At 38.9% G+C, this 25,450-nt stretch overlaps 1 protein-coding gene across 1 annotated transcript in view; it reads left to right on the top strand.

The window, feature by feature from the left end:
* Positions 1–298: 298 nt before the first annotated feature.
* Positions 299–25,450, top strand: part of LOC141501219 (ceramide synthase 4-like) — a 40,289-nt gene continuing 15,137 nt past the window's right edge. Inside the window, 8 exon segments of the mRNA XM_074205014.1 lie at positions 299–771; positions 961–1,153; positions 15,647–15,820; positions 19,746–19,830; positions 19,833–19,865; positions 21,314–21,432; positions 21,588–21,645; positions 23,728–23,778. Coding sequence (XP_074061115.1) covers positions 516–771; positions 961–1,153; positions 15,647–15,820; positions 19,746–19,830; positions 19,833–19,865; positions 21,314–21,432; positions 21,588–21,645; positions 23,728–23,778 — 969 coding nt within the window. The 5' untranslated portion in view covers positions 299–515.

Genomic DNA, 25,450 nt, shown 5'->3' with positions numbered 1-25,450 from the left:
TAAAGCTTTGGGGAGTTCTACTGGATGGGCGTGTTCCTTGGAAGCCACGAACCTGACTGTGTTTTGAGGAGCCTGGATCAGTGGGAGTGAATTAATTATTATTATTAATTATACTTACTATGTACCAGGCCCTATTCTAAGTTTTAGGTATATGAAGAAAGTTAAAGACAGGAGTCCTGGCTCTAGGAACTCCCCTTCTAAGAATGGACATGCAAGCCATTTCTAGCATAAATGGGACATAACTCAAAGGGAAGGGGAGGAGGTAAAGGGGGAAGAGAAGGGGGGTGGGACAGGGAAAGGCCTCCTGCAGGTGGGAAACTAGATGAGTCTTGAAGGCCAGAAGTGAGATGAGGAAGACATGAAAAACAGCCCAAGAAAAGGCCTGGAGTCAAGAGATGGAGTAGCTTGGGTTCGGGGAAGAGAGCAGGCCAGTGTGGCTGGAGGATGATGAAGTGTTAGGTTAGGTTTGAAGCCTGGAAAGGGAGGCGGGAGTCCTGGGCCCTTGGGTTCAGGGAATGGAGGGGTGGGGTCATGAGCCTGGGAGCACCAGAGGGATCCAGGGGGAGAAGGTCCCCCTATTTCTTGACTGGGCTGAGTGCCCCAGTGTGAGGCAGGGTGGTGATCCTGTCGGAAAGCGCACGGAGGAGTGGGTGCGGGGCTGGAGGCTGGCGAAGTCCCTGGAAGCCCGGAGGAGGTGGTCTGAAAGCGCAGTGCACCGGCTGGAAGAGCCCCTGGGCCCAGGCGCAGAGGGAGAAGCTTCTGGGGTTTCAGGTGTCTCCTCTGACCCTCCTGGGCACCCCTTTGCCCACATCCCTACCCGATTCCTCACTCCCCCCGCCCCACCCCCCTCCAGAGCCCGCCCCAGGTCCTTCAGACGTTCTCATCACCAAGTTCCCTTTGTCCCGCCCGCTCCCGGGCTCCACCTCACTCGGAGCTCTTCTCTCCCCTGCACCCTCCAAGGCCCCGGCAGTTCCCTGAGAGACCCTTCGCTACGGGCAGCTGCCCACTCCCTCGCCTTCCGCCAGAGACCCGAGCCACTCGACCCCAGGCCGCTCCAGACCGGGGCAGAGTCGCCCCCGACCGCTGTCCATCCCTCCTCCGCCGCCGGGCAGCGGCAGCGGCAGCGGCAGCAGTGTCAGCCGCAGCAGCCCAGGTGAGTCTTGCCTCCCCACTGCCTTGGTCTTCTGCCCGGCCCCGGCACCAGCCCCCATCCTCCCCGCTGGCCGCCGGGGCTCCCGCAGGCCGGTCGGGTCCGGGCGGTGGCACTCTCTGTCCCTCCTGCCTCCGGGCACTTCCTTCTCGGTTCTCCTTCGGTCAGCGCGCATTTGTTCTTGGTTTCCTTTAAGAATCTTATCGCCCAGGAATTACCGCCCCCTCCTCCCGCACCCCCCCCCCCCCCCAGTGCCAGCGCCTCCCCTCGCATTGTCATCTAGCTGGCCGGTGGATGGTTACACGTGCCATGTCTCTAGCAGGACGGGGAGAAGTCGAGAGGCCACAGTCTGCTTCAGGGCACATGCAAAGTGGGGAGTTTGGGAAAAGGAGGGCTGCTTCATTGGTTTACCAGAAGCTTCTACAATCTCAGGGAAGTCTTTCTGCTATACACACACACACACACACACACACACACAGATATATCCATCAACATACTACACACACCACATGCAAGGGTATAGACACAAATATAGATGCATTCATACACACAGATACACCCACATAAACACACCACACACATGCATAACGCATGCACACCACATGCAATCAATCACACATAGACACACACATGTAGATGCATACACACCACACACAATTAAACATCTACACACAGACACATATGCCACCATGCATGTACAGTACAAGCACACATGAACACATACACATTACCCTTCACACACATGCACCAGAAACATAGACATACAAACCACACATCCCACATAAATCATAAATATACACATGCATACATATCACACATACACTAAAATCTAAAAGCCGTGAGAGTAATCATGAAGTCAGACAAAGCAAAAGCAAAAATAGACCTAATTTAAAGAGATAATCAAGAAAACGATATTTTGTTAAATAAGGTATCATAGACAATGAAGTAATAGCAATATTAAACATATCCATTCTATGGCATAAAATCCAAATTCTTCAAATAAAAGTTAAATGAGGAGGATATACACACACACACAAACACACCCAGCACACATCCTTCCTACTTTGTCCCATTCTCTTTCTCTTTCTCCTTCTCCTGTAGTTCCCAAGTAAGTGATCCCGCCTCCTCAAGACACAGGACTCCTCGTTGTCACTCATGCCCTCACAGAAGACAACCCACATGCCTTGCCCCCATATCATGAATAATATCCTTTTCAAACATACATATATACTTTTGTTTCACACATGTCTGTCACTTGGGTCACATCCAGTTCCCATAAATTCTGTTACCCTCTGGTTGCACATTTAATCCCTGTTTCATGTTCTCTTCTGTATCTTTCACAAGACTAATTCTAGGAGAAAGGGCTGGTCCAATTTGTTCCCAGATCCAAGATAACCTCTAAATTCAAATGGCATCTAGTCAAAGATTCTGGAGTATTTCCTACTTTTTTAGGTTAGAGGGTTGAGGAGCAAAGTAGATCTCAGTCTGAATTCACCTCCAGACCTTGCTTGACTGAAAGGCAGAAGAATGTCTTATTGGAAGAGAAATTAGATTGGTTCTCATGGATGAGTACCATTCATGATGGGTGGGATGGGATTAGGTGAGGTATAGTCTTCAACATTTCCTGAAGAGAAGAAATGGCCCCTAGAACTAGTCTCCTGGGCCTTCTTGTGAATATAAATGGCAGATGTTGAGCTCAGAGTCCCATTCCCAAAGAAGGCTTGTTATTTACTCCACTCCCCCTCTTTTGCCTTTCTTGCCTTTCTCTCTGCCCTACTCTAATGACTCCCAATTGATCCCACTTCCCCATTTCACACCCTTTCCTTTGTGTTTCACCCTAACTCCTATGATATCTTCCTATATCCTAATTAACCATATACTATCCAAACTCCCCTTCCAATTTTATTTCTTTCTAGATTTTGTCCTTCTGCCTTAGGAAGGGGAATTGGATAATATACAATCAACCAAGGCATAGGGTACCTTATCTACATGATTTCCATGACTCTTCTGCTCTTATTTGGACACTCTTAATCTTTGTTAACCGAAGACCACAATCTGGAATCCCTTATGTTAGAGTTTTGATTCCATAATGTCTTGACTACAAAGTCAAACTTGGTTCTATGAGGTCCTGACCCTTCCCTTGCTTTCTTTATTTTGGCCTCTCTTATTCTTATCTTGATTTCAGAAAATTCGTTTCAACAGTTTCAGCTACTCCAAAGTGGACTGAGTTACTTTGTGACATCATGGGTTCCCTTTCAAGAAGATGCTAGTTGTTCATGTATGAATTTAGTCTTTTTAGTTCTGCAATTCTGAGTCTGCCTCAGACTCTAGGAAAGACATATGAATTCCCAGAGAGGCAGAACCAAGATTGTGGAGCAAAGGCAACAACTTTGCTGAAATCTCCTACCATTCTCCTCTAAACAACTTTAAAATAATGCTTCAATTTGAATTCTGGAATGACAGAACCAATATAACATCAGAGTGAGACATTTTTCAGTCCAAGAAAACTTAGGAGATCAACAGTAAAGGTCTGTGACACCAGGGTCATGACCAGTCTAGAGCAGAGCCAATGCTATAGTAACACCAGCAGCAGTCTTTGGAGGTATATATAACAGGAGCTCTCAGTTCACAGATGGTAAAGGTTCTGGACAAAAAATGTTAGTCAAAAAGGCTGGGTGCAGGGTCTGGTTGCATTGTTCATATGCAATTACACATATATAATTCTGAATTTCCGTGGATGAAATGGAAGTGGATAGCAGAATCCATCTTCTTTCACATGATTAATATGGAAATATGTTTAACATAGTTATATATGTATTATCTATATCAGATTACTTGCTGTCAAGGGGAGGGGGGAGAATGATGTGAAACTCAAAATCTCACTTAAAATGAAAACTGAAAATTATGATTGAATGGAGTTGGAAAAAGTAAATAATTTTTTTAAAAAGAAGGGAAAAAAAATAAAAAGAAGGAAAAAAGGAAACCAGAATCCAACAAAATGTAGTTTACAAGAATAGGCTTGAAAGAGACACAGAGTAAAACACACAGAGACTGAAGCAGATTCTATTATGTCACAACTGAGATAAAAAAGACAGTGGTAATAATCATGAACTCAGACAAAGCAAAAGCAAAAATAGCTATAATTAAAAGAGATAATAAAGAAACTATATTTTCTAAATAAAGTACCATAGACAATGAAGTAATATCAATATTAAGCACATATACAAATGGCATAGAATCCAAATTCTTAAAAGGAAAGTTATAGGAGGAAATAGTAAAATTATATTATGGGGACACTTCAATATTCCCCTTTCAGAGATAGAAAAATCTTACTTTAAACTAAATAAAGAAAAAAGTGAGGAGAATAGAATTTTAGAAAAATTAGATATGGTACACCTATAAGGAAAACTGAATGGAAATGGAAAAGAATTCACTTGACATCTTCAAAAAAATTAAGGCTTAAAAACCCCACAACCAAATACAGAAAAGCATAAATATTAAATCCATCCTCTTAATACCATAATGTAATAAAATTGTATTCAATAAAGGACAATAGGAAGATAGATTAAAAATTAATTGGAAATTGAATAATCTAATCCTAAAAAATGAGTGGGTCAAAGAACAAGTTATAGAAAAAAAATCATTGATTTCGTTAAAGAGAATGGCAAATTTGAATCAACATATCCAAACTTAGGAATGTAGCCAAAACAGTACTTAGGGGAAAAATTCTATCTCTAAATGCTTACATCTATAAAGGAGAGAAAGAGTAGATCAAGGAACTGAGCCATGTAATTAAAAAAAAACCTCAAAAAAGAAAAAAATTTAAAGTGCTATATTGGAAATCCTGAAAATTAAAGGAGAGATTAATAATATTGAAAGAAGACCATTGAACTAATAAATAAAACTAGAAAATGGTTTTATGAAAACATCAATAAAATAGATAAAGCATTGGTTAATTTGATTAAAAAAGAAAATCAAATTACCAGTGTCAAAAATGAAAAAAAATTCATCAACAATGAAGAAGAAATTTAAGCAAATATTAGGAGTTATTTTGCTCATTTGTGTCAATAAATTAGACAATCGAAGTGAAATGTATGAATATTTACCAAAAATCAATTGCCTAGATTAATAGAAGAGGAAATAGAATAAATATATCTTAAGAAATTAAATAACCCTATCTTAGAAAAAGACATTGAAACAGTCATCAATATGCTCCCTAATTAAAAATCCATCAGATCAAAATGGATTCACAAGTGAATTCTACCAAACATTTAAAAAGCAATTAATTCTAGTACTGTGTAAACTAGCTCAGAAAAATAGACAAAGAAGTCCTATCCAATTTCTTTTATGACACAAATATAGTGTTGATACCTAAATCAGGAAAGGCAAAAACAGAAAGAAAGCTATAGATCAATTTCCCTAATGAAGGTTGATACATAATGTTAAAATAATAGTAAGACGATTACAGCAGTATCTCACAAAGATTATATACACTATGAGCAGGTGGAATATATAACAGGAATGCAAGACTGATTCAATATTAGGAAAATTATCACTATAATCGACTATATCAATACCAAACTCACCAAAAACATATGATTATCTCAATAGATTCAGAAAACACTTTTGATAAAATGCAACACTCAATTCTATTAAAACACTGGAAAGCAGAGAAATAAATGAAGTTTTCCTTAAAATGAGAAGCAGTAAAATTATCTAAACTATTATTGATTACAGAAATGCAAATGATTAAATCAACTGTGAGGAACTGATTCCTCACATGTTGGAAGGGATGTGGAAAAACTGAGATACTAATGCACCATTGATGGAGTTGTAAACTGATTCAAACCTTTTGGAGAGCAATTTGGAACTATGCCAAAAGGACTATAAAATTGTGCATACCCTTGGATCCAGTAATACTTACTACCACTAGATCTGTATCTAAAAGAGGTCAAAGAAAAAGGAAAAGGATGTAAATGTGCATAATATTCCTTGCAGCACTTTTTGTGGTGGCAAAGAATTTGGAAATTGAGGGGATGCCCATCAATTGGGGAATGAGTAAGTTGGGATATATGATTGTGATCGAATATTATTGTACCATAAGAAATGGTAAGCAGGATGGCTTAAGAGAAATCTAAGAAGATTTATACAAATTCATGGACAGTGAAGTGAAAAAAACCAGAAGATTGTACACAGTAATAGCAGTATCATAAAATGATCAGTTATGAATGACTTGGCTATTTTGATCAATGCAATGATGCAAGACAGTTCTGAGATCCTTATGATGAAAATGCTAACCACCTAGAACTGAGAGTCTGAATGCAGATCAAAGAATATATTTGCATATTTTTCTTTTTTTTTTGTTTTATAATACAGATGACACTGAAAAGGTTTTGCATGATTTCACATATATAATTGATACAAAATTTCTTGCCTTTAGGATGGGTAGAGGAAGGATAGGGTAGAGAGAGTTTAGAATTCAAAAATTTTTAAAAAATAAGTTGCTTTTTTTTAAAAAAAGTATGGATTCTATTGGATCAATTTGCATCATCTAAAGGGGAAATTTTAGAATTTCAAAGTTGGAATCTTTGTTTTCTCGCAAGAATTTTCTTTTTCATTGGACTAATTAATGCCAAAAGACAAATACAAGAGAGACATTTTAGAAAAATTTTATTTATTTTGAGTTTTACAATTTTTTCCTTCATTCTTTCTTCCCTCCCCCCACCCCCCAGAAGACATTCTGTTAGTCTTTACATTGTTTCCATGATATACATGGATCTCAGTTGAATGTGATGAGAGAGAAATATCCTTAAGAAAGAAAAATAAAGTATAAGAGATAGCAAAATTACATAATAAGATAATGGTTTTTTTTTCTAAATTGAAGGTAACAGTCTTTGGTCTTTGTTCAAACTCCACAATTCTTTCTCTGGATACGGATGGTATTCTCCATTGCAGATAGCCCAAAATTGTCCCTGATTGTTGCACTGATGGAATGAGCAAGTCCATCAAGGTTGATCATCACCCTCATGTTGCTGTTAGGGTATACAATGTTTTTCTGGTTCTGCTCATTTTGCTCAGCATCAGTTCATGCAAATCCCTCCAGACTTCCCTGAATTCCTATCCCTCCTGGTTTCTAATAAAACAATAGTGTTCAAAGACATACATGTACCACAGTTTGTTAAGCCATTCCCCAATTGAAGGACATTCACTTAATTTCCAATTCTTTGCCATCATAAACAGGGCTGCTATGATTATTTTTGTACAAGTCATGTTTTCACCCTTTTTCATCATCTCTTCAGGGGTTTATAACCCAATAGTGGTATGGCTGGATCAAAGGGTATGCATATTTTTGTTGGCCTTTGGGTGTAGTTCCAGACTGCTCTCCAGAAAGGTTGGATACATTCACAGCTCCACCAACAATGTATCAGTGTCCCAGATTTCCCACATCTCTTCCAACATCGATCATTGTCCTTTCTGGTCATATTGGCCAGTCTGAGAGATATGAGTTGGTATTTCAGAGAGACATTTTTTTTTTGCAGTTCACTCAGAGAATGACATACTCCATCAGCAACATTCATAATCTGGCTAGAAGTATTTATTCATTACATAAAACAAACAAAAAAATCAGGGTTCTCATTATATTGCAGCTGGTCATACAAAGAAAAACAGGAGAATGAATATTATTAGTTTTAGGAGATTGAGGAGGGATGTGTCCTTTTAGAGTTACAAATTACATTAAATCAAAAAGAACTGTCCATCAGCCTAGATAAGGGAGAACAATCTTTATACTGTTGAAGTCCTCTTTTATAGCAATTAAGTTTTTTTGTACCAATTAAGGGAACAAAGAAAACATTGAAAGGAATACATTTTTGTAGCTGTTCATAGTTCATGCAGGAATCATATTAAAACGAGTATTATAGAACTAAATGGAATTAGTCACATCCTTCTAAAAGTTCACTTTCAACAGGTTCAAGTAGACTGCACATAAATCCTCTGTACAATAGTCACTATCTGACAGGTCATCATTCAAAGATCCTAGAGAAGAAGAACCCATAGAGCACTGACCTTGGGTTCAGGAGGACAAAAGTTCAAATCCAACCTCAGACAAATGCCACTTACTGTGTGACCTTTGGCAAGTCACTTAAATCTGACTGCCTCACATCCAGTCTTTTCCAGTCATCCTGATCCATATCTGGCCGCAGGACCCAGATGCCTATGAAGGAGAAAGTGAGGCTGGTGACTTTGCACAACCCCCCCCCCCCCACTCAAATACAATTAATGTGCTTGTCATGCCATCACCTCCTGATAATGTGATCTTCAAAGTGAAGAATAAACATTATTATTTTACCTTGGCATAGCTGCAGTTCGTAGTTAGTTTTTTCCTGGCATCAACCCCCCAGCAGCTTCCACTGTTCCTTTGCAGCTGCACAGAGCAAGGTTAAATTAACCCCTTTTCAACTGGCAGTCTTTAAATACTTGTCTAAGCTAAATATCCTCAGTTCTTTGAACTAGTCTACATATGTGAACTCATGGCCTTGAGCATCCTAATGTGTCTTCACTAGACCGTCTCTAATATATCAGTGCTCTACTAAAAATGGAATACTTAGAACTATATTCAGTATCCCAGATATGTTCTGACTAGGTTAGACTAGAGACCAGTCTAGTCTAAGGACAACCCACAACTTACTTTTGAGTTAATTCTACATCATTAACATTTTCTTCATCACTTTCTTAAGTCTAGAAATTAATGAACCAATCATCAAACCTTGATATGTAGTACTGGGAATTTTTCTAGGTATACATGTTCATACCCCAAATGCACTCAGTATAGTTATACTAGCCTTCTTGCTGTACTCCCCACACAGGACATATCCCATCTCTATGGCTTAATAATAGCTGTTCCCCATGCCTGGAATGTTCTCCCTCCTTACTTTTGTCACTTAAAATTCTGTTTTTTTTTTCAAAGCAGCTCAATTTTGACCTCTCAGGAGGCCTTTCCTGATCCCTTTCCCCTTCCTCCCTCTGAGACTACTAATTATAATGTTAATAATTATAGTTGTCCTTCGATTCCAAAAATAACGACCAAATTAATATTGGTGTGACAGTTATAGTGATGGGTAGGCTTCTGACTTGCCTTTTCCAGAACAATTCCACCCTGTAACTTGACTTGATAGGAAAGAGGACTACTGATGCTGCTCTGGATGCTGCAGGAGTCTCTTGGCCTATGATTTGGTTTCTCTTGTTCAGTGAAGAACTTCAATGTACCATCAAGGTTGGGCAAGCACCTAGCATATGATTTTTGGTGATAAATGTGGGAACCCAGTATATCCAAAGCTGACTCTTTTATTTTACTTTTTTTTGCAAGGCAATGGGGTTAAGTGACTTGCACAAGGCCACACAGCTAGGTAATTATTAAGTGTCCAAGGGCAGATTTGAACTCAGGTACTCCTGACTCCGGGGCTGCTCTATCCACCTAGCCACCCCAAAATCTGACTGATAATGAACTAATCATTAGTATGGTCTTTCCTCTCAGACCTTCCACCTTCAACCATGCTGACCCTGGAACTCAAAGACTTTGGTTTCAGAAAGCTCTTTGGTAGGTCATGGGAATACCTAGTCAGCATCATTTATGGTTGGAACTACAATGGTATCTTATCATTTTCAAACCCCCCAACTTTTATTCTTGACTAATGAAAATATTCTTGGCAGATGATTTTTCTCTGGTTTATCTTGGGCTATTCCAAGAACCTTACCTTTAGCAACACAATTGCCTTCAGCCATCCTTCTTAATCATGGCCCCAATTCAAAAACCAATGAAGTAGAACTGGGGTCCTATTCCATTATTCCTAACTGGGGTATCCAGGTGACTCAGGCATGCTTTGAACACTCTTAATTTTTTCAAAATAAATATTCTGGGCCCCAAGGGATGCTCAGTTAAGAACAATGAGGGGGTGCAGAAAGGCAGGGGGTGGGACAGGACATGGCTTGCCTCAAGATAGACTACTAGCTTCATCCTATGATCCAACTATGACTTTTTTAACTGCAGCAACTTTAATATATGTTATTGGAGTTGAAATTACATTGGTAACTGAAGCCAGACTTGCCTTCCAGTGAATTCTCATTAAAGAATTTAAAATGTACTCATTCCTATTTCAGGACTTTGAAAGAATCCTGTATTGTTATTTTTTGTCACTACCTCCCCAGTCAGGAGTGGATAATTTGCATGCTTGCTACCTTCCTTGGATGTGGTAGTGACTATTTTCCTTTTACTGTATATATGTCCTTACTTGCATGTTGTCTCCTCCATCAGAATGTAAACTCTTTGAGGGCAGGGTCCATCTTTTTGTCTCTCACTGAATGGTCATGGCTTAGAGTCTGGTTCATAAAAAACACAATATCTACTTGTTGATGTATTTATTTTGCTTCTCTTTTCTCTGCCCAAGAGAAAAGACTTTCCTGGAAAGCTAAGAACTAAAGGTCACTGAGAGGGAGTTGTTTGATCACCCTTGTAAGGGATTGTTGTGTGTACTGTAAGGAGTACTGTAAATTTTTATCACCTGGTGTCCTTTAGCACCAGAGTGTTATTTACTGGTTGATTGAAGAGTGCCATGGGAGTGGGAGTGGGAGTAGACCAGGGACTGGGGAGGATATTTAAGCACTTGTATTTGGTCTAATAAATGGAGATCTTGGAGATCTAGGAGATCTTGTCTCTCTTGTCTCCTGCCCCTTCAACGTTCGCCTGAGTAAAGGTTAAGCAAGTCCGAAAAGGGACTCGACACACTCTGATACCTGAACTGGAGATAGTAAGATTTCACCTACCTACTGTGGAGGATTGATCAGTCGTAAATATTCTTCATCTAGGTTGCTGAGAGGACTGGTGTAATGGGATGCTGAACCATAGTCAGTGATCTTTATAAGGTTTTGCATAAGGAAGGATAGGGGGCAGGATTGGAAAAGGGCAAATATCCTATCATCTCAATAGGGATGAAAAAGGCTGCCAAATCTAGAATGTATTTTAAAACAGAAGGTGAATAGTTAGGAAAATATATTACCAATAACAAAGGTGGCACAGTGAATAGAGTGCTAGGCCTGAGACCAAGAAGACCAGAGTTCAAATGTGACCTCATATACTTTCTAGCTCTGTGACCCTAGATAAATTACTTAACCTTCTCTACCTCAGTTTCCTCAACTCTAAAATGAGGATAATAATAGGGTTATTATGAGAATCAAATGTGATATCATTTATGAAGCACTTTGATTTCTTTCCTTCTATTTTAATAACATTCCTCAACTTTTAAATCATGAATCTATTATACAGATATTTTACTTAGATTTTAGTGAATCTCTTGATAAAGTCTTTTAAGTCAAGTCAACAGCAATTTAGTAAGAACCTTCTATGGGCCAGGCACTATGTAATCCTAAGAAGAGAAAGAAAGTTTTTTTTTTTAAAGCTCCCTTTCTCAAAGAATTCATGGTCTAGATGAGGAGAGAACAAATAAATAATATAGACAGGATAAATTCAAGGTGACTATAGAGGTAAAGTTCTACCATGAATGGATTTTGGGAAAGATTTCTTATGGGAGGTTTGGTTTTTAACTGAAACCTGAAGGAAGCTAGGGAATCTCAGAAGAAAAGATGAGGGGAGAGAGCATTCCAAGTATAAGGTGGCCCACATATTGCCTACATTTGCCCACAGCTGAGAGATGGAGTGTTTTGTTCAACATGGCCAGTAGAAAAAATGAAGAGATGTGGACTAAAAGAATATAGTCAAGTGAATTCAGAATCAACAATTTGCTAGATACAGACTTAAGATTTTAGGATAAGAATTCGTTATTTGATAAAAATTGAGGGGAAAACTGGAAAACAGTGAGTCAGGATCAAAGTATAGACCAATATCTTACACCATTTACCAAGATAAGATCAAATTGGACATGTGACTTACATATAAAGATTTTGCAAGAAAATTAGAATACAGGACATATTATCTATCAAACAGTTTTATAGATAGGCAAACAATTTAAGAATAAACGAGAGAGAGCAAGCTTAGGTGAAAAATGAATAATTTCAATTGATTAAATTAAAAAGGTTATATACAAATAAAAAAAAATATGGGGAATGACTTTATGAAGCTCCAAGTCCCATGGTTCCAAAAAAGTATTAACTTTTACCATGTAAACAAAAGGAGTTGTAAGAAATAATATTTAATGCAAAAGATCTTCTACCTAGTTGTCTCCCACAGAGGAAACTTTATTTGTAGTTTCAATAAACTTTACAGTTGTCATTACAGTAGTAATTTCTATTTGAATAAGAATAAAAAACTAAGAAATAATAGCAAAAATAAATGCTCTGTCATTTATTTTCACTTCTGGATGTAGAAATTCATGCATCATTAATTCATTGGACCATGTGTTAGGTGACAGTGGTCAGAATAAAGTTGCAGTTAAAGAAAAAAGTCCTCCAGGATATTCTTCCCCTCATCAGAACTCAATTTTCCCATCTATAAAATAAAAAGTCTGGACTAGTCTAAATAAAACCATTCTGAGTTCTAAGGTCCCTTCTAGCTTTAACATTTTGGACCCTCTCAACTCTGACCTCCTACTAGTCTGTGGATGATTGGTATTGGTGAGTGGGTTCCAGTTTGGACCTTACTAGGCTTCCTTCCTCTATGTTTTCCTGTTTATCCAACCCTTCCTTTTCCAATTCCTCAAGGACTCCTGAAGTTGTTGTTTGTCCTTCATTTTCAAAGAGGACCATTGCCATCAGTAGGGTGATGTTTTAACTTGAAAGTGGTCTATGTAGAGTCATCAACCTCGTTCTGTCCTCCAAAATCATCAGAATCCAATGGCAAGACACGTCAGGATGACTAGTGATGGCCCTGGATACATAGGGAGACCTGGGTCATTTTAAGCTGTTGGTTTATCTGAGGCAATACCGATTCAGTAAAGGCTAGGTAAGAATTGAGAGAAAAGCTGCCCTAGTTTACCTTCAGTAAAGGATCCGTCCAGTCAGAGAAGACCTTCAGAGTTTCTGACAGAACAGAAACAATTGCTATTTACCCTCATTCTGAGCCATCAAAGCTCATGAAATACCCTTTTAGGAAGGGGCATGGGAAAAACCCAGCTTCAGGTAAAAGTTCCCTGGCAGTTGTTGCAGGCTGGAACTGGAACACATGATTTTAAGGCTGGTCCTCAAGGGTTTCTAAGTTAGAAAAGAGGGGTATAGTCTAACTTCTTCCCTTTCCTTGTAAGCCAAACCTCTGAAAATTTCCTTTGTCCAGAGAAGGTTGAACAGTTTATCACCCTCTTCCCATATATAAGCCCTAGGACCTGCAGGGGAATAAACATCATAATGGTAGATGGGGATGATCACAGGAGAACACAGACAGGAGATGTTTGTATCATGAATACCCACATAGCTACTGATGGAATATGGCTTCTCTTTTGGGATGAGTTCATCAGTGCTCAGGCATTCATTTCTCCTTAGATTGCTCATGCTGTATCCATGTTCTATTTTCCATTGGGTCAGGGTTTGAAGGAACTAATAGAACACCCTGTCTAATGCTTCTGCTTAATGTTCTAGCCCCACTAGGCAACCCACAATTTATTGCTTAATGCGGTTGCTGGATGCCTTCCTCAAGACTGTACAGCTAGCACCATCCTTATCCTTGAAGCAAGGAAGGTGGTATATGTGCCTCGCTGGGCTTGAAAACAATATTATCTCTGAAGGAGCACTGGGAGATGGAAGAGAGAGGGAAAGTGAACCTGGAAATCTCTCATCAATAAGGAAGTGTCTCACCTTTAAGTTCATGAGAGATGAAGCTTGTAAAGACAGATAGACTCGGCAAATACCCAAGACAGTCAATCATTGAACAAAATTAAACTTTGTGTTCAGTTCTAGGGAAACAAAAGATGAGGAGAGGGAACAGGAGAGACTAGGAGACTGGACTTCAGCCACCAAGGAGATCAGTGTCCCAGAATAATTCTTTTGTAGAAGTCATAGACATTCTTCCACTTAATAAGACCAGTCCACAAGCCGTTATTAAATGCTTAATCATGGACCAGGGCTAAGCACCAGGATTACCAAGACAGGCAAAAATAGCCCCTTTGCCCTCCAGTGGCCTAGGCTTGAATCTTAGTATTAACATCAAATGCCCAGTTTTCCTCACCACTCATATTCAGTCTCTAATCTAGTCTTTTGGAATATGTCCCTATAGCCTAGCTTGAATCTTTCCTCTTATCTTTACTCACACAGCACTCAACTAGTCCAAGCAAGTATCTCATCCCTCTTGAGCTTCTCCTTTTTTTCTCAATGTTGCTTTAAACAACATCCCTAATATTGTCCTTAGCTTTCCTCCTTATCCTCTCATTTGAACTAAACACTCAGAATCTTGCCACATTTTTCTATTCATTCATCTCTTGTCATCTTCTCTGACTTCCATATCTATATATATCCCAGGAGAATACAGATAGGAGATGTTTGTATCCTGAATGGCCACATTTTATATTTTAAATATATATTTTATATATTTTATACATATATATATATATTTATATATTTAACTTTTTATATTTTAAAATCTGGACTCCTAGTGGGTTCCCTATGCATCCACAGAACAATATAGATAGAGCCCTGGGCCTGGAATCAGGAAAACTTGAATTAAAACTGGGCCTCAGATATCTGATGCGTGAACCTGGAGTGAATCACCCTGATTTCTGTCTGAAATAGAGGAAGCAAAGCTGGACAGATCCTGAGACAGGGTTAAGTACAACCCCCACCTGAAGCAAAAATTTTCTATTTTGTCAGCAACAGGTGTCAGTACCCAGTCTCTCTCTAAATGCTTTCAATGATGAGAAGATCATTCTTGTTGCTTGAATTGAATGGTTGTCCCTAGCTTGGTCATTCTCTTTTCTGTTCTAAAAACCCTCTCTACTCTGACATTCACTTAGAGCCTTGTACCTCTGGCATACTGGGCTCTAAGGGTCCTACTTTTCTTTGGTTTTAGAATGTATTTTGCTCCTTGAGAAGCTGCCTCCCCCAGCTTTTGCTATCTTAGCAATCCATGGTTACATCAAAAGCAGTTCCGTTCTGCATTAATCTATTTAAGACAGATACCACACAGAATGGGATACTTGGTCTCTTAAGCAGCAGTCATCATGTTAGATGAGAACCACCCAGCCAAAGGGGTTCTTTCTCATCCATCCTCTACTGCCCAACTCCATTGACTTTTGGGTGACAAATGCAGTGGAAATAACTCTAGACAGGCATTCAGAAACCCTGAGTTCTAGGCTCAACTCTGGACATGACTCACCATGTGATCTCGGGGTAAGTCTCTTCTATCTGTAAGACAAAGTGATTAAAGTCTCTTAAAGTTATGATATCCTCTATTTCTAAAACTGTTGATCTGAATGCACTGACTTTGTTAAGTAGTTTTTGAATAATCAACACATTCTTTTACCTCCTGATTCCTCTTGAGAAATTTGATGTCTTTACCCTCAGGATGCTGGCTATGTTGTACGAGTTATTTTGGAAGGCTGAGTACTGGATCCCCCCTGGGTACACTTGGGCTGATTTGGAAGATTCAGATGGCATCAAATATCCTCATCCCAAAGACCTGCTGGCAGCCATTCCCCTGACATTTGTCTTGCTAATCATTAGATATGGCATTGAGAGGTAAGTCAACTTGTGAAGCTTTCCCCTAATTCCCCTTTTTTAAAGAGTTAAAATTTTGTTGATGCCTTTTGTTTTTATAGTTCTTTCAGTGTATGCCCTCTCCTCTTCTCACCCTACCCAGTGTACACATTCCCTTGAAACAAAAAAAAATCAATCAAGACCAATCAATGCATCAATCACATCTGACAATGTATACAGCATTCTGCATCTATAGGACCCTATTTCTAAGGAAGCCAAGCACTGGTTAATGCCTTCATCTCTTCAAGAAAGAAAAGAGGCAAGATTTGTCAGAAAATCAATTAACATCCAAGTCCATTTACATTATTGCAGTCAATGTCCATACTGTTCTTAGGAGTTTTGCTTCATTCTGCATTAGTTTGATCAAGTTTTTTCAAGTTTCTCTAAAATTCCTCACATCCATCATTTTGTTTAGCCAATGATATTACTTTAAATTCATATATTCACAATTTATTTAGTTATTTCTTAATTAATGGGAATTTATTACATTTGGGTTTTTTGTGGTTTTTGTTTGCTACTACAAAATATGCTATTATAAAGATTTTATTATATGTAAAACCTTTCCTTTTGTCATTGACACTCTTAAGGAACTTTATTTACCTAGCAATGAGATGACAGTCAAATGGTATCAATAGTTTAGTGACTTGTAACATTAATCCAAATTTCTTCCAAGAATGATTGAAACAATCAGAGCTCCATCAATATTATATAATTATGCCTAACTTCCCACAGTCTTGGCAGTATTGACAATATCTATCTTTTGTCATTTTGCTGTTTGATGGGTATGAAGTGAGACATCTGAGTTCTTTGGTTCTACATTTCTCTTAATATTAGTGACATGGAGCAATCTTCTATTTGGCTATTGACAATTTGTAATTCTTTTTAGAAGTTTGTTTTATCCTTTGATGACTTGTCTATTGCCAAACCATTTTGACTTTCTATATGTATATTAGTTCTGAATATATCTTGCAAAGAAGGTTCTTATCAAAGATATTTATGTAAAGATTTTTTATAGTTAAGATTATAATTGTTAGGTTTTCATTTTCTTTCATTTATTTCTTTTCCATTAATTATTATGCTCTTCTTCTGAGTCTATGATATGTCTTTGAACTTACATCCATTTCATCCTGTTGTGTTTCAACAAGATATCCCCTGGGTAACTAATATGCATTTCTTTTAGTCCTATCAAGGGTATTTTCCAGTGGCCACAGAAGGTCACACCCTTCAAAATAGGTTTACAAAATGTTTTCTTCTCAAATCTTGTGGGTTTATAGCATTTGAATAGTTAATTACTTTGGGCAGCCCCTTAGTTCTGAGGGAGGGGTGGTCCTCCAGAGGATGGATACTCCAGGTTCAAGAAACTCTTACATTATTTAATTCGTGAATCTCTGCTGATGCATTCACCTTTAATAGCTAGTAAACAGGGTCAAAAAGGGCAATAAAACTGATCAAACTTTTGATCCATCAATAACTCTACATCTCAAAGAAATGATAAAAAATGGGAAGTCTCACATGTTCAAAACTATTTATAGCAGCTCTTTTTATAGTGGCAAAGAATTGGAAACTGAGGAGCTACCCATCAGTTGGGGAATGGCGGAACAAGTTAAAGTATACGAATGTTATGGAGTACTATTGTTCTATAAGAAATTATGAGCAATCAGGCTTTAGAGAAGCTTGGAATAATTTGTGTGAGCTGATCCTGAGTGAGCAGAACCAAGGAAACATAGTAGGCATTATCACTAAAACTGTGAGATGATGACTGTGATGGATGCAACTTCTCTCATTAGTTCAGAGATCAAGGACAACCATGAGAAGCCTGCTATGGACAATGCCATCCACATCTAGAGGGAAAAAACCCTACAGAATTTGTGTACAGAGCAAAGCATACTATGTTCATTTTTTAGAACTTCTTTTATATTTTTTCCTTTCTTTCTCATGGTTTTTTTCTCTTTTTCCTTTAGTTCCAATTCCTCTTTTACAATATGACTAATATGTAAATGTGTTAAACAGGAATGTTCATGTACTTCTTTTCCTAGACTGTTTGCTACCATGGGGAGGGGAAAGGAATGGACATGCAACTATCATTGCATGTAATTGGAAAAATAAAAAATTCTATTAAAAATAGCCAGAAGGGGTGGCTAGGTGGCACAGTGAATAGAGCACCAGCCTTGGAGTCAGAAGTACTTGGGTTCAAATCCGACATCAGACACTTAATAATTGCCTAGCTGTGTTGGCCTTGGGCAAGCCACTTAACCCCATTGCCTTGAAAAAGTCTAAAAAAAATAGCCAGAAGAAATAATTAGTTCAAATCAAAAGCACTTAATAAAATGTTAGGGTGAGAAAACTCTCCCCAAAATATACCTTATCAATGGAAAGAGTACACACACATACATATATGTAATTATATATGTGTGTGTATGTATACACATTTATAGGGAAGCTCTTTGAGGTTGCTGGGTTGTTAATGTTTTCTCCCCCTTACAGAGATCTCATAGGATCCCAAATAGTCCTGGTCCAAGCTGTAAAATACTTATCATTTGGTCTCCTGAACCCTTGGTCCACATAGGACTGTGGTCTGCTAATTTGACTATAGTTTCTCTGTAACACTTCCAGCTTCTGACAAGTTTCCTCAGTATTCTACCAAGACTTTTTTTTTAACCTACTTCTCTTAGAAAAGACAGAAGAATCCTTGTTGTAGGACCAGAAGAAACCTCCCCTGCTTTATTTCCTACTGAAGCTTTTCATTTCCCCAGTAGGAAATTTTTAGTCGTAGGGGACAAATTCTTTAGAAAAAAAATAATGACAGGGTCCCTCCTGGCACTGAATGTCCAGACTATGTCTTCTCTTTGAAAAATTTTATGATATCTGACTTGGGCCTTTATGTCAGAAACCTCATGCTAACTTAGAGTGAGTGTTCTAGTGATAACAATTTTCATCTTGGGTATAAATCAGACAATGTTTGTTTATTTAATGGTTATCAAATCTGGGGATCAGAGTGTTTTAGTTTTTAAAAACTAAATCTTTCCCTTTGTCCTCATGTTGATGATTGGGAAGGAAAGGATACAAAGGCAAATTATGTCCAGGGTTGAGATCTTTGTTTGTCTCTGCTTTCTCCTGGCTCTTTCCCTTGCAGATGTAGTGAATCACAGTCATACAGATATGATCAGATATAACTGAGTCATAAGAAATGGAGTGGTGCCTTAGCATTTTTCTGACTCATTGTATTAGGTTCCAACTAAATTGTGGAACACTGCTCCCCAGAAAACTCTTTACACTCTTTACATATGAGTCTGCTTTCCTCCCCCACCAACCTTTGAAGTTCGGAACTAATACCACCTTCTCCAAGAAGACTTGACTTCTCTCCCTCCCTTGATCCTAATTGGTAATGGTCTTCACCTTAGAAGGTACCTTTTCCTTTAAATGCATTGAAGAACTTACCATATTATGTATAACACTATGAGTGCCTTATTCCTCTACCAGATCATAAACTTCTTAAGGACAAGAACAGTGTCTTAATTAATGGTTGTGATGTACGATATGAACTTTACCAAATGCTTAATGAATTTCAAGGAAGGACAATAGTATGCTCTTTGCCTGCAACTACAGCCTTTTGAGGAGTCTATTTAAGCCACTGAAAGGGATCTTCCTGCCTCCTTTCTTGATAGCCTAGAAATTCCTCTCAAAAGAAAACTATATGATATTCTTTTCCCCCAGGCTAAGCATCTAATATGTGCCCCGCAGGTAGCCCTTACCCTTCCTACTTCATCTTCCCATGCTTCATCTCTACCAGGTTATGCCTATTTAACTTTGGGAGGGGAGTTGGTGGGCAATATTTGACAGAGAGTTCTCAAAGAGCCATAAATGGGAGAGTTCCTGTGTACTCAGTTCCTCCTGTCTCCTTTCACAGGATCATAGGACTGCCCTTGAGCAAAGCCCTGGGTGTGCGTGACCCCCTCAGGATCAAGGCTACTCCCAATCGCATCCTGGAATCATTTTTTTCCAAACCCAGAGTAAGAATCCCCAAAAGGTGAGCAGGCCATAAGTTTGAATGCCATTAGGGTCCTGGCAAGTTTAGGCTCCATTTCCTTTAACAGGGTAGTCTTTGCTGTTCAGTGATGCTTGAATAAGAAGTGGGGGAGATGGGAGATCTTGTGAATCCAAGACTCACTCAAATATCCACTCTGTGTTCCAGATTCCTCTAGAAAGGGTGATACTCTGAGCAGCAAATTCTACCAACCTTTAACCCCACAGAGGATTAAAAGTTCACTAGAACTGGGTTTTAATCCCCCTTATGCAATTGTCTGCTTTTATGATCTTAGTCAAGTCACTTGACTTTTTAGGTTTTTCTGGAGCCTTAGATTTCTCATCTGTAAAATGAGGGGAAGGTCTCTAAGGTCATTCTGAGTTTTCTCAATCTATATTCTGTTTCTCTCCTAAGAGTCAGTCCCAATACCTCATCTCCACATTCAATCAGTCACCAAAGTCTTGTTGATTCTCTTTCCATAACATATCCTAACACTTATTCCCTTCTTTCTATTCCTTCCACTGCCTCTTTAATTCAGGATCTTGCCTCCTCTGCTCTCCCCCCAAACTATTACAATGGCCTCTCCAATTTTTTCCATGGTTGCCATTGTCTTCCCTTCTACAGTCCATGATGCTCCACCCAGCCACCAGACGTTCCTAAAACTCCTGTCTGACTTGCCACTCCTGTGCTCCCTTGAAAAACTCTGTTGACTTTAAGGTAGAATTCAAATGCCTCTTTTAAACCTGTAAAATCCTTTACAACTGGACTCCAATCTACCTTACCAGACTTACTGCATATCATTATCCCACACACTCTGTTGAGTCAAATTCATCTACTCATTGCTGTTTGTATCTGGCTTTCCATCTGTCATTGTAGAGACGAATTCCCATGTCTGGAATGCTCTCCTTCTCCAGGAATGCTCTCACTTTTTCTTTGGGAAAACTTCAACTTTCTTCAAGACTTTTACTTCCTTTAAGAAACTTTTCCTAATTTTCCCAGTTACTAATATTCTCCTGAAATTACCTTGTATATGTTTACATCTATTTTGTAATTGGTTACATGTACACATGCTATCTCCCCCTAATAGAATGTAAGATCAGTGAAGACAAGGAATGTTTAGTTTTCATCTTTCCATAGTATCTGGCAAGTTGGCTTCAGAGACTATCCCCCAGTGGGAAAACTCCTCTTTCCAAAAGGGCAATACAACAGGGACCATGGGAAATATTTTTATTAAGGAATTTGCATCCCAATTCAGGAGGAGGGAGTTGATGGAGGAGGAAACACCCTTGGGGACTAGACTCAAGCCCTTTGCATTAAAACATGACCTCTACTGCATTCTTGGGTACTCCCTCATTAGGGATATTATATGACCTTAGGGGAGTAGACAGTCACCTGAAGCTAAGGTCCTTCCTTTATCTGACCTAACTGTAATCTTCACCTGTTGTCTCCAGGAAGCGCTGAGGGACCTAGCCAGCCAGTGTTACCTCTCTGTGAGACAAATTGAGTGCTGGTTTCGCCGTCGCCGAAATCAAGAGAGACCATTAAAGAGCAAGAAATTCTCTGAAGCCAGGTGAACTTGGGGGACAAGATGGAAGACTGATTCCTAGACTGGGGTCAGTGGTAACAAACCTGACTTGGAAAGCAGGGGCCCCATTTGTTCATCTCCTTCCCACTTCAGTAATATGACTTCATGCATCTATCTCTACTTCTGTTCTGTATTTTCAGTTGGAAATTTTTATTTTACTCCACTTCTTTCTTCGATGGCTTGCTCATCTTCTACAATGTGAGTATATCCTATCCCATCCCTACTACATGACCATCTTTTTTTTTCATTTGAGTCTTCATCCTTTCCATTGCCTTTGTCTTGTCCTCTTGCCTTTTTTTAACCTAATTAACCTCTTCTATCTTCCTCTATCCCTTCTATTCCCTCATTTTCTCTCTCTCCTTGCCTTTTGTTTTCTGTTCCCACACTATTCACTTCCTCTTCTTGCTTTCCCCATTCTTCCTGTCCTTTTCCATTTTCTCTACTCACATGTCCCTACACTCATCATCCCGCTCCCTTCATCCCTTGTGAGTTTTGTCCTCTCCATCTCTCATTCTCTTCATCTTTTTCCTCCCTCCACCCCTAGTTCCCTAATTCTTTCCACTCACATTCCCTTGATTTTCTTCTTGATTCTAATCCTCCATTCTCTTCCCTCATAGGTTCTCCATAAGTACTTTATACCTACTGTCTTTCTCTTGTACCCTGTTCCCTTCTCTTCTTTTTGACTTCATTGTCACGTCACCCTTACCTTGCACCAATTTCACCTTTACCATATTAACTCCAAATCAAAACAGAAATAATGCCATTCAATCTTAGAAATGAGGGTTTCAGAGGGAGCAAAAACCCCCCTTTGTAGGGGAGTGGAGAAGGAAGGAGCAGATCACAGAATCCCAGGAATTGAGAATTGGAAGAGATCTTAGCAGCCATCATGTCCAATCCATATAGGGCAGGAGTCCATGCTATAAAATACCTGGCAAATGGCTATCACACAGCTTTGACTTGAAGCCCTCCATGTAGGAAGAAAACATCACTTCCCAGAGTACTTTGGGACAACTCTCATTATTAAGAAGTTTTTCCTGAGATCAAGTCAATTTTGACCTCTTTCTAACTTCTACCCATTACTCCTGGTTCTGTCTCCAGGGGTCAAACAGGATCCCTCCTCCTCATGACAACTGGAGTGGAAACAGTCATCACATTCCACTTGAGTTCCTCCAGGGTAAACATGCTCATATGACATGAATTCAAATCCTTTCCCATACAATCAGTTGCCAAATCTTACTGATTCTATCTCCATAATATCTCTTGAAATCAGATTCTCTCCACTCCCACTAGATCCTCCTAATTCAGATTCTCATCACTTCTGCAAAAGTAATAGCCTCCTAATTGACTCTGATGCTATTGTTTCCCTTCTAACAGACCATCATCCTCCCAAATATACTTAAGGTTCCTGTCTAATCATATCACTTTTGTCCTCAAGAATCTTGAATAATTCTCTATTGTCTCTAAGATGAAACACAAACTATTCACTTTGACCTATAAAACCTTTCATGGTTTGACATTAATCATCTTTTGAGGCTCATCACATATAAACCCCTACATGACATCATATTCTAGACAAACTCACTTATTTCTTGTTACTGGTTGCCCTCCTCTGAATACTCCCCCAGCTTATCCATTTCCTTCTGAAATCATGGGATGTGTAACTGTACCGAATTCTTGAAGTGAAGTCTGATGAAGACAGAGTAAAGCAGGACTACTCCTCCTTGTTCTTGAAAAATATACCTCTCTTAAGGCAGCCCAATGTCCAATTAGCTTGTTTGGCTGCCATATTACACTGCTAAAATAGGGAGACACACACACACACACACACACACACACACAGAAAGACAAGACAGACAGAGACATTGAGAGACAGAGAAGCTGGTTAGGTAGTTGCTTTCCACTTTGACAGACCTCTCTAACCCAGTTGAGCTATTCCAGAGCTACCAGAGAACAAGATGCTAATAGACAGAGAAAGGAAGAAAGGAACAAAGTGTCAATGCTCTTATTTAACCAGGGATTAAATCTCATAAATTTGATTCTGATTTGTACTGAAACTGAGGAGGAAAGAGAAAAGAAAGGTCAGGATTAGTATTGGAGGCAATGTAAAAATGGCAATGCAGTAATTCCTATTGAATATCTGTAGTTCCCTAGAGGAAGGTTTAAAGCTATAGAGAAGAAACACTGCGTGCAGGGAACTAGTCATTCTTTTTTTTTGGAAAGGGGCGGGGGGGAGTGGTGATTCTCAGAGCAGAGTCTGGGACATGTCCTTATTTCTTTCAGGAAACCTGGTTTGGTCAGCCAGAGACTGTCTGGAATGGATACCCTAAGCAGGTGAGCAGTCCCTTGACAAATGCAGGTGCCAGATTTGTTCTCTGAAACAAGTCCTAGGAATAATGATGTTGATGATGAAAGGTATCATTTTTATAGCACTTTTAAGGTTTTTGCAAAGCATTCTACAAATATATTTTATCTTTACAACAGTGCTGAGGGAGGTGCTATGATTATCATCATTTTACCAAACAGAAGTTAAATGACTTGTATAAGGTCACACAGCTAGTCAGATCTTCCTAACTTAAGGTCCAGTGCATCACTCATTGTGCCCCCAATGACCAAAATGAATGAGGTTGCTTCAAACCTTCCCCCTCTTCCTATTCCTCTCCTAACCTTAAGAATCATAGAATCTCAACAATGGAAATAACCAAAGAGACTGGCTGCTCTAGTCCATAACAGAATAAAATTCTCTATAATTACTTGCAAAATGGCTGCACTGCCTCTACTTGAAGTTCTCCAGAGAGGGCAAACTTCTTACATTCCAAGGCAGAGCATTCTACTTTGATACAACTCTCTTTGGTAGGAAGTTTGATCTTATATCAAATCTGGCTCTCTAGAGCTTTCTTCCATTGAACCTAGTTCTTCCCTTTAGGAACACCTTCCATATGATGGTCCTTCAAGTATTTGAAAACATTAAAATTGTCCTCCTTTTATTTTATTTTCTCCATGTCACCTATACTAATTTTTTTTTAAAAATTAAATCCTGATTGTGGTATGATCTCAAGAGTCATAACTATTCTGATTATTCTTCTTTGCAACTTTCTCCAGTTTTCAATGTCTTTCTTAAAATAAGATTCTAGAACATAAGCACAGTGATGAAATCAGACTGACTATATTTCTTTCCCTTTTCACAAGTGATAATCTTGGGCATTCACTACAAAAGTTGTCCCAATTCTTTTCTGCTCACACCAACCCCTTCACATCCTTGTCCCAAACTTAATTGAGGAAAGAAGACTTTTGCAGTGATCTCCCACTTTTTCCTTGTCCACATCTGAAAATCCCTTGAGCTCATTCCCCCTTTAACTCTTCTATATATCTCTGATGAAGAGATGTCTTCTCATCCAGGTCAATCCTGTTACAGATTCATCTGATTCTATACCCTCCTGTCTCCTTCAGCAAATTGCTCCATAATCTTGTGCAAAAGGACTTTCTTAGTGCTGAATATTATTTCTCTCATAATTTATACAAATATTGAATTAATTCTTTTAGTTGCCTCATTACATCGCAGAGTTATATTGAATTTGCAGTTCACTAAAACTTCAGATATTTTCTGAACTGATACCTATTTAATACTTAATTGTCACCAATTGATAACTAGACCCCATAATTTACTGATGAAATTCATTTTGTAAACTTTCATATTTTGACTTTTAAGACTTGATGGTCACCCCTCATAAATTTCACCTTATCAGCTTTATCTACATACCCTAGACAATCAAGATTTCTTTAGATCTTGTCATCAAGTTGGCCAGCTATCTTTCTGACTTGATGTCATATGAAATTTGGTCAGCCTGTCATCTTTATCCAAGCCATTTGTAAAAGGTTTTATGTTAAACAGCACAGGGCCAAGCATTGATCCTGGTACATCTCATTGATGGTCTCCTTCAAAGTCACTGTCAAAAGACTGTTCTTAAGAGTATGGCTATTTGTTGAAGGCCAGCCCTTGCGAGTG

This window comes from Macrotis lagotis, chromosome X (genome assembly GCF_037893015.1).
Source record: "Macrotis lagotis isolate mMagLag1 chromosome X, bilby.v1.9.chrom.fasta, whole genome shotgun sequence".
In the NCBI taxonomy this organism is placed as follows: Eukaryota; Metazoa; Chordata; class Mammalia; order Peramelemorphia; family Peramelidae; genus Macrotis; species Macrotis lagotis.
The sequence above is the reverse complement of the archived record's forward strand: the minus strand, read 5'-3'. Positions and strand labels throughout refer to the sequence as shown.